The 15,897-nt window shown below is 42.3% G+C and overlaps 2 protein-coding genes and 1 long non-coding RNA gene across 3 annotated transcripts in view; 2 read left to right on the top strand and 1 right to left on the bottom strand.

Moving 5' to 3' along the window:
- The window catches only part of actr3 (actin related protein 3), an 18,734-nt gene extending 8,499 nt beyond the window's left edge, over positions 1-10,235 (bottom strand). Inside the window, exons 1-4 of the mRNA XM_059562652.1 lie at positions 10,086-10,235; positions 8,859-8,914; positions 4,894-5,018; positions 1-101 (exon numbers count right to left, since the gene is read on the bottom strand). The exon at positions 1-101 is cut by the window's left edge and continues 10 nt beyond it. Of these exons, the coding sequence (XP_059418635.1) occupies positions 1-101; positions 4,894-5,018; positions 8,859-8,914; positions 10,086-10,129 (326 nt within the window). The 5' untranslated portion in view covers positions 10,130-10,235. The remainder of the gene's footprint in view (positions 102-4,893; positions 5,019-8,858; positions 8,915-10,085) is intronic.
- LOC132152548 (uncharacterized) lies at positions 767-3,635 on the top strand. The gene is made up of 5 exons (XR_009436550.1): positions 767-885; positions 1,154-1,212; positions 1,301-1,371; positions 3,020-3,159; positions 3,275-3,635. It is a non-coding gene; the product is annotated as an uncharacterized LOC132152548 (long non-coding RNA).
- A 2,523-nt stretch (positions 10,236-12,758) lies between the features above and the next one.
- Positions 12,759-15,439, top strand: gpr39 (G protein-coupled receptor 39). The gene is made up of 2 exons (XM_059561306.1): positions 12,759-14,031; positions 14,908-15,439. Exons 1-2 carry the CDS (start codon positions 13,260-13,262, stop codon positions 15,396-15,398), a joined length of 1,263 nt encoding a protein of 420 aa, XP_059417289.1. The 5' UTR covers positions 12,759-13,259; the 3' UTR covers positions 15,399-15,439.
- The last annotated feature ends 458 nt before the right edge of the window (positions 15,440-15,897 follow it).

Below are 15,897 nucleotides of genomic sequence, written 5' to 3'. Positions count from 1 at the left end.
TAATGGTCCTCGGGTTCGGCTCTCAGATACTTGAAGATCACCTGCTCCATAAACCTCTCCATCAGATCCCAGTCCTCCACGATCCCGTGCCGGATGGGCCACTGCGGAGACACACACGCTCAGAGATCACAGAGATCATCATGCAGGTAATCAGACTGTGTCAGACTGAATAAAGGAACAGTTCACCCAAAAATGAAAATGTGCTCCTCCTCAGATCATCACAGATTATGAGGAGTTAAATTTCTCCATCAGATTTGAGAAATTTAACATGACATCACTTGCTCAATGCTAATCCACAGTTTAAAACATCTTAATGCTGTTATGGACTGGAGTGCTGTGGATTACCTTCTTGCTGAAAGTTCATGTTTATGACTGAATCTTGGAATTGCTGCATCCTTACAATCCTCCCAGAGATTTAAGATCAGGTGATGGGCACCAGACCCTCACAGCTGCTCCATCTTTATCAGTTTTTAAATCTCTTTTGAAAACTCACTTGTCTGGTTTTTCAGAAACTACACAGTACCGAGACAGCCTTGGTCAAAGTTACTAGTGACTTGTTATTAGCATCTGACGCTGGATCTATGTGAATCCTTATCCTTCTGGACCTACAGTAAGTGCAGCTTTTGATAGTGTCAACCATACGATACTTGGTCTTTGGGGTGAAGGAGATTGCTCTGGATTGGTTCAGATCCTATCTAACTGATCGTAGTCGTTTTGTGTTTATGGATGGTCACAGATCGGAGGTCAGTCCTGTTAATACTATTTGTTTTCCCTGCCTTTGACATTTTGCTCCGAGCCAGCAGGGGGCAGTTTGCGTTGAAATAAACAGAACGGTGGCAACTGCAGCAGCAGAGTAATAACGCTATTCCACGTTGATTGCATGAGGTGAGTAAAAGTGGTTGTGTAAATATATTATAATATTAAATGCGATGTTCGATCATTTATTTATCCATTGTACGTTCAATTTGAATAATTATTGTTAATAATTGTTATAAATTGCTCATTTTATTGTTCTTTGTGGATTGTAACAGTACACTCTGTACATGGCTTTAGTTCTTAGGTTGATTTTACAGAGGTATGCCATTACATTTGTCAAGTTATTTGAACAGACATGCATGATTATTGTGTGTATATTATTATTATTATTTTTCAGGATGACATGATCAGGAGGTGGTGGTGTTCTGTTCTCCTGGACAGCTTCACTCCGCAAATGTATGTAGCTGTTTGACTGTTGCTACATGAAACATTACTCTGTACTATATCTAGCAATATACCTAGCTCTTGACATTTGTTCTTTTAGAGCTCAACCACTGAGGGGAGGAACTTCACCATTCAAAAGACAGTGTCTTCAGGCAGAGTCCAGCAAAGCAGGTTATTTGTGCACATACATTCATTAAGAACTAATCATTACATGTGTGTACATGCAGAGGTATTTTAGTTATTACAGCTACATAGTTGTTCAATCACTATATTGGTCAACGACCGTGGATTATTTCATATATAGCTATCAGTTAACATCAGCATCAAAGACATTTAAAAACATTTAATCTTAATTCATTTTCAGACAGCAGCGAGTGTTTTAAATAACTTCTGTTTGCGATCTAATGTGGATTTTGTTCACCATATAAGACAGAAATATTTATATTCAATGTAAAAGATCTTCATGTGGATCATGCATGCAAATATATGCAAATATCTCACTGGATTATTACAATTAATGGCAAAATGAATGTGTGGAAATGTAAACTAATATATCCTACTGACACACTACAGCAAAAGATATAAATAATTGGCGAATGAAGAATAAATTCAATGTGAAAATACTAACATAACTAATACTTCTGCACAGTACTGTATATATTAACATTTTATTAGTGGTATTATAAAAGAATGAGTATGCAGTTGTGACAACAATCTATAGAGTTTGTTTAAAGCAAGGTTGTCTGTAGTCAGTGTTTATATAATGTTTAATAACTTTTATATACTTGTATAAATAAACCTATGTATGTTTTTGATTCAACAGCTTCCCCTGTCTTTAATAATAATAATCTTTATTAGATTATTAGATTAAATGTACCCACTAAAAAACAACAACAACACTTGTTTTAGCTTGCAGTGCCTGGCAGAAACAGTAAAAACTACGAAAAACTTTAGGGCACTTTAATTCTAATGAGTAGATCAGACAATGTACTATTTTACTGTTTAAAATACAAGATATAAGTATGCATAATGAAAATTTAAATTAGCATGATTTGAATATGGGCATTCAATGAAATGTATTTAGTTTTAGGGACTTGTTGTGGGGGATTTGTTAGTAATAATAGTAATAATAAATAGTAATAATAGTTTGTTAATAATAAGTTTTGTTATTGTTTTATTTGTTACAGGTACCATTTCTCCTTTACCATTATTTCTACATTCATATTTGTATGACACACTGTTATCCATGTTTTCAAACATTCATTGTCTACCAAGTTCAATTTACAATGCATTATCCAAGCTGTACACATATCTTTCACATTTTAATTATTGTCATGATGACGTGAGAGATAGTCTTTAGTGCTTATAATGGTTTTGCTATCCTTGTGTAAGGGAATTTATGCTGTGATTTAGACCTGCGACAGCCATAATGGGGTACCCGAGTCATGAGAGGATAAAACTCTTATCTTAAAGATATAGCACCATATTAAATAAATAAAGACAGTCTAAAAGCACACCAAACACTGTGCATATAGCATATAGTGCATGTTAACAGCATAGTGTAGTGTTCATCACCTTCATCATCATCACCTCCTGCTAGCTGATGGCCATTTACAAAAGAAATACCTCTCCAATGTCAAACTCTATTAAAATTCTATAAGTTCCAATGCAAAGAGCACAGTATTACATTTGCAACCATTTTCAAGGAATAAGGCAGATTACCAAAACTATGCACGTTATTTATAGTCAAAATACATCCTGAAGCATGCCTAAAAAATCAAGACAAAAAGAAATCCTTTTTTCCCCCTTGATTCAACAGCTTCCCCTGGAAATCCTCAGGGAAGTTATTTTGTCAGCGGGTGACTGCATATATGACACTTTCTCTTGTTTGCAGATGGTTTAGGGATGTGGTCACTCAAGAAGTTTTCCAGAAAGCGGCACACTTTGCCTGGCTAGACAGTAAGATTTCCCCCTGTTTAATGCTCATTCTCCAATTGAACTTTGTAGTATGAGGCTGTTAAACTTTTTTTATTATTATTATTATCTTTCCTGTATTTTGTCTTTACACTATAAGTTGTGGCCAACTGGAAGAATTGTCCTCCTGTCTACCAGAACGAGTTCAGACGGATGTACAGCATCAGGGAATGCTTGCAGTGCAGAGCCCTTTTCAAGTTGAATCCACCAGGGTACAGGGAAGAGGCCGGCGTGGTGATCTTCTGGGCTTTTGTTTACACAGGATTTGGTTCCAAGGACTGTTTTTATTTTATTTTTTTTTATTTTGCGGCATGAAACACATTTGTGTGTTCATTGAAGGGAAATAGAGAATGAACTGAGATCAACTGGTTTAATGTATTAATTGATGTCATTTAAAGTTAAACTTTGCAGTGTATAATGTTTTAATAAAAAAGCTATGGCAAACACGTGCATGACAACAGGTTACAGTGATTTACATCAGTCTATCATTCTTTAAGGTTTCTCATATTTGATGGTAACATCATTTGCTATGCATTGCTCATAATGAATTCTTTATTTAGTTGTGACAATTCGATGTAATTTTTCAATTACCAATGATTTTGATAAACAATGAAGTGTTTAAAGGGGTGATTAAATGTATTATGTTTTTATATAGAAGCGGGTAACTAAATAAATTCAGGATTAATGAGGTTTTCAGTAGTGCAGTTCAGAAAACAAATAACAGGAAGTGACGAGTGTTTTTGGGCAAGTCCTTTAGAACCTGTATAGTTCCTTCCTTGCAAAAAGTAACCATGGATTTATTGTAGTAAAAATATTTGTTGGCATATTAATTACCATGAGCTGTAATTATAAAAACACCATAGTTTAACTATAGTTTTGGTAGCAGAAACATGGTAAATTTTCGTAGGGGCTAAGGGAATGTTCGGTATATTATTGGTGACGTTCAGAGACTGGTGACAATTTGTTACACACACATACATATATATATATATATATATATATATATATATATGTATATATAATTTGAATATATAAATCAAGGTACTCCATAACTATCTACATAACCATACTTTGCATTACATTGTCGTGTCATTTTCAAAAACCAGCGAGTAATGCCGAGGTAGCGTCTACAGCCGTTGAGGGAGTAATTGTAAATTAGACCATTTGTTTCTGTTCTGTTCGTCGTGATCCAAAACTCTTTGTATTTATACGGGATGTTGTGGAAACGCAAAAATAAATGCAAAAACACAACATTTATATTCGCTTTTTAATTTATATTAAAAGTTTATTCATCTGAGTGTATACTTCCGCATTCCAATCCTGCTCACAGCGTCATAATTCTCTGTACCAATAAGCTGTAAAATCGTCACTCATCTGTACACCAATAAGCTCATCTTAATCATAAACCAATAACCGCTGAGGTGGGCGGGGCGACACGTGTCGCTCCGCCCCATCGTCCAGACTGCACTCTGGGCTACTACGTGTCTGTTGATGGTGTGGCTCTGGAGTTTCAAAGTAAATAAAAAAATCTGGGCGTTCATTTTGATCCCAGCTTGTCATTCGAGCCTTTAGTGCTGAACACTGTTAAGACCACACACACACACACACACACACACACACACACACACACCTGACAGCAGAAGCTGCATACAGCCGAGTACCTAACTACCCACACAGAAGGGTTATTTCCCAGCATCCCGCTGGAGCAGCTTCACTCACTTTAGTGGCATAGTTGGGTTTATCAATGGCTTCGTCTCCGATGAAGAAGTCCAGGTCATCCACGCCCTTCATCATCCTCCTCTGGGCCTGATCGCCCACCTTCGCTGACTCTTTGATGGCGATACCTGCAGGAGAAAGGGATGATGGGAAGTGAGGGATGATCAGACTGATGAGTGCTGTCTGTCAAACATGAGAGAGGAAGTCACGCACAGACTCCAAACGAGAACTGAGCGCTGACGTAAGAGAATACAGCAGCAGAAGAAGAGCTATGAGGGGATGATCTTACATGTTTTAAAAAGTGAATTTCCATCAATCCTTCATGATCACTCACACACATTACATTAACATTTATTTATTACTACACACTACAGTCGTCAAACACACTACAGCCGTCAAGCACACTACAGACGTGCACTACACACTACAGATGTGCACTACACACTACAGCCATCAAGCACACTACAGACATCAAGCACACTACAGACGTGCACTACACACTACAGTCGTCAAACACACTACAGACGTCAAGCACACTACAGACGTCAAGCACACTACAGACGTGCACTACACACTACAGCCGTCAAGCACACTACAGACGTGCACTACACACTACAGATGTGCACTACACACTACAGCCATCAAGCACACTACAGACATCAAGCACACTACAGACGTGCACTACACACTACAGTCGTCAAACACACTACAGACGTCAAGCACACTACAGACGTGCACTACACACTACAGCCGTCAAGCACACTACAGACGTGCACTACACACTACAGATGTGCACTACACACTACAGCCATCAAGCACACTACAGACATCAAGCACACTACAGACGTGCACTACACACTACAGCCGTCAAGCACACTACAGACGTGCACTACACACTACAGACGTGCACTACACACTACAGCCATCAAGCACACTACAGACATCAAGCACACTACAGACGTGCACTACACACTACAGTCGTCAAACACACTACAGCCATCAAGCACACTACAGACGTGCACTACAGACAACAAGCACACTACAGACATCAAGCACACTACAGACGTGCACTACACACTACAGACGTCAAACACACCACAGCCATCAAGCACACTACAGACGTGCACTACACACTACAGATGTGCACTACACACATCAAGCACACTACAGACGTGCACTACACACTACAGCTGTCAAGCACACTACAGACATCAAGCACACTACAGACGTTCACTACACACTACAGACGTCAAACACACTACAGCCATCAAGCACACTAGAGACGTGCACTACACACTACAGCCATCAAGCACACTACAGACGTCAAACACACTACAGCCATCAAGCACACTAGAGACGTGCACTACACACTACAGCCATCAAGCACACTACAGACATCAAGCACACTACAGCTGTCAAGCACACTACAGACGTGCACTACACACTACAGAAGTGCACTATACACTACAGCCATCAAGCACACTAGAGACGTCAAACACACTACAGACGTGCACTACACACTACAGCCATCAAGCACACTACAGACATCAAGCACACTACAGCTGTCAAGCACACTACAAATGTGCACTACACACTACAGAAGTGCACTACACACTACAGCCATCAAGCACACTAGAGACGTCAAACACACTACAGACGTGCACTACACTCTACAGCCATCAAGCACACTACATACATCAAGCACACTACAGACGTGCACTACACACTACAGCCATCAAGCACACTACAGACATCAAGCACACTACAGACGTGCACTACACTCTACAGCCATCAAGCACACTACAGACATCAAGCACACTACAGACGTGCACTACACACTACAGCCATCAAGCACACTGCAGTCGTACACTACACACTACAGATATCAAGCACACTACAGACATCAAGCACACTACAGACATCAAGCACACTACAGACGTACACTACACACATCAAGCACACTACAGACGTGCACTACACACTACAGACGTCAAACACACTACAGCCGTCAAGCACACTACAGACGTGCACTACACACTACAGCCATCAAGCACACTACAGACATCAAGCACACTACAGACATCAAGCACACTACAGATATCAAGCACACTACAGACGTGCACTACACACTACAGCCATCAAGCACACTACAGACATCAAGCACACTACAGACGTTCACTACACACTACAGTCGTCAAACACTACAGCCGTCAAGCACACTACAGACGTGCACTACACACTACAGACATCAAGCACACTACAGACGTACACTACAGACGTACACTACACACTACAGACATCAAGCACACTACAGACGTACACTACACACTACAGACATCAAGCACACTACAGACGTACACTACACACTACAGACATCAAGCACACTACAGACGTACACTACACACTACAGACATCAAGCACACTACAGACGTACACTACACACTACAGACATCAAGCACACTACAGACGTACACTACAGACATCAAGCACACTACAGACGTACACTACACACTACAGACATCAAGCACACTACAGACGTACACTACACACTACAGACATCAAGCACACTACAGACGTACACTACACACTACAGACATCAAGCACACTACAGACGTACACTACACACTACAGACATCAAGCACACTACAGACGTACACTACACACTACAGACATCAAGCACACTACAGACGTACACTACACACTACAGACATCAAGCACACTACAGACGTACACTACACACTACAGACATCAAGCACACTACAGACGTACACTACACACTACAGACATCAAGCACACTGCAGTCGTACACTACACACTACAGATATCAAGCACACTACAGACGTACACTACACACTACAGACATCAAGCACACTACAGACATCAAGCACACTACAGACGTGCACTACACACTACAGCCATCAAGCACACTGCAGTCGTACACTACACACTACAGATATCAAGCACACTACAGACATCAAGCACACTACAGACATCAAGCACACTACAGACGTACACTACACACTACAGACATCAAGCACACTACAGACGTGCACTACACACTACAGACGTCAAACACACTACAGCCGTCAAGCACACTACAGACGTGCACTACACACTACAGCCATCAAGCACACTACAGACATCAAGCACACTACAGACATCAAGCACACTACAGATATCAAGCACACTACACACTACAGCCATCAAGCACACTACAGACATCAAGCACACTACAGACGTTCACTACACACTACAGTCGTCAAACACACTACAGCCGTCAAGCACACTACAGACGTGCACTACACACTACAGACATCAAGCACACTACAGACGTACACTACAGACGTACACTACACACTACAGACATCAAGCACACTACAGACGTACACTACACACTACAGACATCAAGCACACTACAGACGTACACTACACACTACAGACATCAAGCACACTACAGACGTACACTACACACTACAGACATCAAGCACACTACAGACGTACACTACACACTACAGACATCAAGCACACTACAGACGTACACTACAGACATCAAGCACACTACAGACGTACACTACACACTACAGACATCAAGCACACTATAGACGTACACTACACACTACAGACATCAAGCACACTACAGACGTACACTACACACTACAGACATCAAGCACACTACAGACGTACACTACACACTACAGACATCAAGCACACTACAGACGTACACTACACACTACAGACATCAAGCACACTACAGACGTACACTACACACTACAGACATCAAGCACACTACAGACGTACACTACACACTACAGACATCAAGCACACTACAGACGTACACTACACACTACAGACATCAAGCACACTGCAGTCGTACACTACACACTACAGATATCAAGCACACTACAGACGTACACTACACACTACAGACATCAAGCACTCTAGAGGCGTGAGGACAGAGACACACTCACATGAGGGAACGATGAACTGCGGCTCCGTGTTTCCTGCGTATCCCAGTTTGGTGTAGCTGGAACACAAACACACACACACACACACACACACACACACACACACACACACACACACACACACACACATTACTGCTCAGATCTGATGAAGAGACACTGCAGGTCAGAGCATCAGAACAAACCAAACCCTTCTTCATCAGGAGCTTTTCATTCTGTGTCCAGAAACATTTATTCTTTAAAATAAAAACCACTCAGTTCCTGAAGGATCTCATCATCTCACTGTTTTCAGAACGAGATTACACTGCCATAAACCAACACAAGATCCTCTGCAGTTAAAGTATTTATTTAAGACTCAAAACGGAAGTTAACATATTTAGCACACTTGTGGGGTCTGAAACACTCACACACACACACACACACGGACTCATCACACACTCTCAAACACACAGACTCATCACACACTCACAGATATGCACTAACTCGTCATCACACACACACACACACATCATAAACACACACTCACTCTCATCACTCTCACACACACTCTCAGAAACACACTCGTCACTCACTCACAAACACACACTCATCAATCACACACAGCCACAAGTTTAATTCTACACAAATCAAAACAGAACAAATGACGGTCAGAAATAAAACCTCACACACATTTTATAAAAGTCGCGGATATTAAATGACGGATTTGGGTTTTTTACGGAGTATACGTGTGTTTATTCCTCGTCAGTGAGCAGCAGGGTGTTTAATAGTGGATATTCAGCTTCTGGATATTAAAGTGGTGTTTTTTCTGTTTGCCCATATAAGGCCGCGGCGAGAACACGGAAGTGCAGGAAGAGGAAGCAGATGTGCGCGTGCGCACAAGTAAAGACAACTGATTCAATCATTTCCCCGCTCTTCAAACTCTTTAAGTGTTTAATTTTTGCCATTAGTATAATAGTGTCATGCAATCCGCTGCACATTAAACCCTAAAAGAGCTTTAAATCAGCGCGTCCCGCCACTGCGCGCTCCTGTGAGCTGCGCGTCACCCGTCACTCAGCGCGAGCTCGCGGGTTTCAGGAGCGTCTCCGCTGATCCCCGCAACACAGACACCGATGCGCGGACGGACGAACGGAGAGCGAACCTTCAGCACGAGAACGGTCTCTTTACAGGAGTGCGGGTGCGCGCACGCATCGCGCCGGTTTCTGCGCAGAGCGGCAGATTGACTGGTTTACTCACCCTGTGCCACAATCCACAACGCATGCCGGTAACCGAGCGGCCATCTCAAGTGCGTTAAAGCGCCGGAGAGCTCCCAGTACGAGTGATCAGTCCGTCCGTTTGTGCGCGAGGCGGAACCCGGAAGCGCGAAGGGACGCGTTTTCCTCTTCCGCATTCAAGCGCGCGGCCGCGAGCGTCGCACAACGATGACGTCAAACACGCTCCAAACCCAGCTGTGTTTCCTTTCAGTTTGGCAAAGCAAAAGCGCACACACACTGATAAACACAACGGAGAAGTGTTCATATCTCAGATCACCAGACGAAGGAAATCAAATATATGAGAGAGAAGCTTTTAGAGTCAAAGTCACCTTTATTTATATAGCTCTTTAAACAAAATACATTGCGTCAAAGCAACTGAACAACATTCATTAGGAAAACAGTGTCAATAATGCAAAATGATAGTTAAAGGCAGTTCATCATTGGATTCAGTGATGTCATCTCTGTTCAGTTAAATAGTGTCTGTGCATTTATTTGCAATCAAGTCAACGATATCGCTGTAGATGAAGTGTCCCCAAGCATCAGTTAAGAGGAGAAATAGAGAGAGATACAGATACTTTTCGCTAAAGCCAGCTTTGAACAACACAAGACTTCAACTCCAGGACAAGACGAGATGATCTTATAAGTGATGAATCATTGAGTATAATTCTGGAGTATTATAACAGGGTTTGGGAGGAAGGCTTAATTATCTCCGTTAACAAACGGGTAAAGATCTAAGTAATACTCTAAACTATAGACCAACAACATTAACTTTACATTTATGTAAATTAAATATGATTACTGACCGGATGATGTGTAATATAGGACCGATTTGATCAATAAAGAAACAATACTAGCAGTTACCTTTGATGTTGAGAAAGCTTATGATTTGTTATAGAAAGAGGGTTCGCTAATTAAATTAGATCAAATAAGAATAGGTGGAACAATATAGAATTGGATTAAAGAGTTTTTAATTGAAAGAAATATTAAATTAAAGGTTGGAGATTATATTTCATATTGAGAATACACTCTGGAAGGAAGTGTCATGAGTCCTTTGTTATTTCTAATTATAACAATAGGGGACAATATTAATAAATCTTTGTTTGCAGCTAATGGAGCTTTTTTTTACCACAACCAAAAATGTATTTATTACATTATAATACTGTATCTGGACAGCAGATGGAGCTCATGCAACATTAGGCTTAGGGTCAGTTTGATTGATTTACTGACCAGGAAACTCTTGTGCTGTGTGTGATACGTGTTTATTCATGTTTAGTTATATGTGCCAGATCACAAAATTCTCAACTGTTCAGCTTTACCCTGAACCCAACAAATATCCCTGGTTAAAGGCAGGATCTCTGTTCAGTTAAATAGTGTCTGTGCATTTATTTGCAATCAAGTCAACGATATCGCTGTAGATGAAGTGACCCCAACTAAGCAAGCCAGAGGCGACAGCGGCAAGGAACCGAAACTCCATCGGTGACAGAATGGAGAAAAAAACCTTGGGAGAAACCAGGCTCAGTTGGGGGGCCAGTTCTCCTCTGACCAGACGAAACCAGTAGTTCAATTCCAGACTGCAGCAAAGTCAGATTGTGCAGAAGAATCATCTGTTTCCTGTGGTCTTGTCCTGGTGGTCACTGAATGTCTCTTCATCAGAAGAATGCAGAGAGACGAGGACGCACACATGATAAAGTTTCCAGAGATCCTCTGTTTACACAAGCTTAGCTCCTTATTAGGCCTGTGTCCACACTGACCGAAGGGCTTTAGGTGGACAGGCCAGTTTTGGCAGTCGTTGCTAAAGATCATCTGGTTTCTCTAGGTGACCTTTCTTACCCAGACACTCTTACATCCGTTCATCCATCGTGTGTGTGTGGAGAGAGTCAGAAAACATTATCCAGCATTACAGTTCAGAGCAGCTAGATCATCTACAAACTAGGCTTTATTTTCATAAATTAAAAAGTTCTTTCTGGTATTTTTGTCGTGGGTGAATGAACATGTTCTTGGCAGGTTTGAGCAGAGCTTGTCATATATTTGTGATCTGATTCAGAGACTCTGAGAATAAAATTAACAAGCTTTACATGCAACAAGAACAAATAAAGCATAGAGTTTACAATTCATTCATTTTAATCTGTATGTTCTTCAGTCCAGAACCCATTTCAGTAGCTCTGCGTGAACAGAACCGAGCAGATGTGGGTCGTTTGGTCCAGAAACAGTGGGAATATATGACTGAAATAAAAGCTATGTTCGAGCAGGAGGTTAGTGCTCACATGTGACCAGTTATCTGTGTTTTACAGCGCTTGTGTTTATCTGACTTTGTGCAACAATAACAGACATAAAGCAATTACACAAACTGTTAACTCACTTTAGCTGCTGTTTGCATCCATGAGTTAGATGAGTATAGTTTTAACAGTCTGGATGAGTAGATCATGTTGTAGTTTTACACCCAAATCCAGAAGCCCATGATCTGAGCCTGATGAAGGAGATCCTCTGTGAGGATAAATGCTGGGAATATCCTCATCACAACAATTAACAGCCATTAATAGCCACAATTATTGTTTGGACGGAACAACCTTTTCCTGAACTTTTTTTGTTGCACTTAAATAAAATTTTCTGTAGAGCGAATAAAAAACATTCTTCAAAACATCTTTTTTTTGTGTTCATAGACAGAAACTCACACAGGTTTGGAGCAACATGAGGAAGAGTAAATGCTGATGATCATTTGTAGGTGAATTTTCTCTGTGAAACACACTGAAGTATGTACTGTGACTGTAACTTGTGTAAACACACAGCGCTTGAGGATCAGGACACACCCTCGTGTCGTAAAGCATCATGTGACTAATAGTTCCCGCTCAAATAGCGAGGCGAGGCTCAGATCACGGCAGTATCTCGCACCGCCTCCGAGTTCATTTCTCAAACTCTAATCATTAGCGGACAGCAGAGCTTTCAACACGAGCGGAGGAAGAGTCGAGGCTAAAGCACAGACCAACACGACCGAGCCGAGGTGAGACGCTCCGATCTTCATCATGAAGGATTCATGGCCTTTCTGTTTCAAGTCAAACGCTGTGATTCTGTGCTTTGTGAGTTTGATGATTAACAGTGGTGATAACGGAGCAGATAAGCAGAACTAAAGTCAATAAGTCCACACAGAGCGACTGACATCATGGAGGAGAACAAGGAAGTGCAAAGAGACTGGAAAAAACTGGAGCCGAGTCTGGAGGTGAAGATCTTCCTCACAGTGCTGTACTGCCTCATCCTCGTCCTGGGGATCCTGGGAAACAGCGTCACCATCCACGTGGCACAGGTGCTCCAGCGGAAGGGATACCTGCAGAAGAGCGTGACGGATCACATGTTGAGTCTGGCCTGCTCTGATCTGCTGGTGCTGTTGATCGGGATGCCCGTGGAGCTCTACAGTGCCATCTGGTTCCCCTTCTCGTCCTCCTCCGGTGACGCCGCCTGCAGGATCTACAGCTTCCTGTTCGAGGCCTGCAGCTACGCCACCATCCTCAACGTGGCCTCGCTGAGCTTCGAGCGCTACTTGGCCATCTGTCACCCGTTCCGCTATAAAGCTCTGTCCGGCAGCCGCACCACGAAGCTGCTGCTGTCCGCATGGATGTGCTCGGCGCTCGTGGCTCTGCCGCTGCTCGTGGCCACAGGAACCGAGGGATACGTCCCCGAGGGCCGCCGGACACCAGTGCAGAACCTGACCTTCTGCACCAACCTGAGCCAGCACTGGGTCATGTACCGCACCAGCATCTTCACTGCGTTCACGCTCTATCTGCTCGTCCTGGGCGCCGTGGCCTTCATGTGCAGAGCCATGATCGCTGTTCTCCGGGCCCCGATGGGACCCAACGAATCTGATGCCAACGGAGATGGACCCAAACACGAGAGCGCACGGCTGAAAGCGTCACGCAAACAGACCATCCTCTTCCTCGGTAAGACATCATTCATGATCTCATGTGTGTCATTATCTGTCAGGTCTCAGCCTGAATTAACAAGACACGACACGATTCCTGTTCACCTTTACCCTGACCCAGCCTTACACAAATATCCACTGAACCCTCCTTAACATGTTCTCTCTCTCAGCCAATGATCTCAGACATGAACACTAAAGCTCACAGCCTCGTCTTCAGCCTCAAACAGCTCATTGATAAATTAGACTCTGAAAGAAAAACTACTGATTTGCTTCTGCAGTCTAACTAATGGATAAGAGTAATTGCACACATACAGTAAATGCTCATGTAAACAGGTTAAACATATACATTTAAAGAAACACTAATTTTGTACCAAATGTCTTCTGGGTTCTCTCTAAATACCAGGGATTGAGGAAAAACGTTTATGTGATTTCTGTTTTTATAGAGACTTGTATGAAAACAATAACAATCAGACAGAACTGCTGCAGAGAGGATGACCACGTCACAATATGCATTACGCACATGATCCACGATCCACATCTGTGCAGTCTGTGTAGAAACAGAACCACGATGAAAACGAGACAGAAGTACAACATAAAGCCTCATTATTTTCAGTATGGTGTGAATTTTAAGATCAAATATAACAATACTTAATGTATTAAGTGACTCTGTGTTATATAATTTGGAATAAATCAGGACAGTGATCCACTAACCAATTAAACCAGTTAGCTGAAAAGTGTGAATACAGGTAAAAACTCAAACTGGTCAGTCTCTATTCAAGAGTTGCATATAAAAAGGAAACCTTGTATAAAATGCAAACACGCTCAGATACTGTATGTGTCATAGTGGATCCTGATGGTGACAGAGTCTGTGTGTGTGTGTGTGTGTTCTCATCAGTGCTGATCGTCTGCGCTCTGCTCGTGTGCTGGATGCCCAATCAGATCCGCAGGCTGATGACGGCGGCGGTGCCCAAGTCGGCGTGGACCGTGAGTTACCTGCGCAGCTATGTGAAGCTTAATCCGGTGGCCGACAGCTTCTTCTACCTGAGCTCGGTGCTGAACCCGCTGCTGTATAACCTGTCCTCGCGCCAGTTTCGCTCGGCGTTCCTGCAGACGCTCCTGTGCCGTCTGTCACTGCAGCACATCAACAGAAGAACACTGGAGAGCAGCCTGGCCTCCAAGAGCTCCAGAAACACCTCTCGACCCCTGCTGCGGCGGTCACTAGATCGTATACGGACAATTACCAGCGACAGATCGACTCCTCCATCATCAGGAGAGAGACAAAACCCTCCGAACCCCACCGACAGACCACCACACGCAGACCCGCTGACCTCTGACCCACAGGAGGACGAGATAAACCAACCTACTGCACTACCTAACACTAACTGATGAACAAACCAGCTGGAGAAGACTATAGACCACCGTAGACCACCGTATTTAAAAAAAGCACTGTTTATAGAAACCCTGTGAAGAAAAAAACTCAGACTAGATAATCTATAAGCTTCACTAGTGACTGTCCTGAGCTGTGACTCACGTCACAAAAATATTAGTGATGTCAATGGTTTAGCAAAATTTTTTTTTTTTTTTGTCAGAATATGCAGCTACTTGACTGTCAGAAGAGAAAGAATAGAGCAGAGCCTAACTAACGTTAACCAGCTAAACCGGTTAGTGAGGTGAGGACGCCTGCTGATGAACTGAAGAGTCTTATGTGAGCTACTATATCCTGAAATACAGCAGGACACGACATGCCTTAAAGAGCTCATATGATGTTGCTAAAAAGAACATTATTTTCTGTATTTGGTGTAATGCAATGTGTTTATGTGGTTTATGCCCCGCCTTCTGAAACAAATCGATTTATACAAAGCTCATGGTTCTGAAGAGTGAGGTG

Source organism: Carassius carassius, chromosome 11 (genome assembly GCF_963082965.1).
Source record: "Carassius carassius chromosome 11, fCarCar2.1, whole genome shotgun sequence".
Lineage (NCBI taxonomy): Eukaryota > Metazoa > Chordata > Actinopteri > Cypriniformes > Cyprinidae > Carassius > Carassius carassius.
This window is presented reverse-complemented; position numbering and strand designations above follow the sequence as displayed.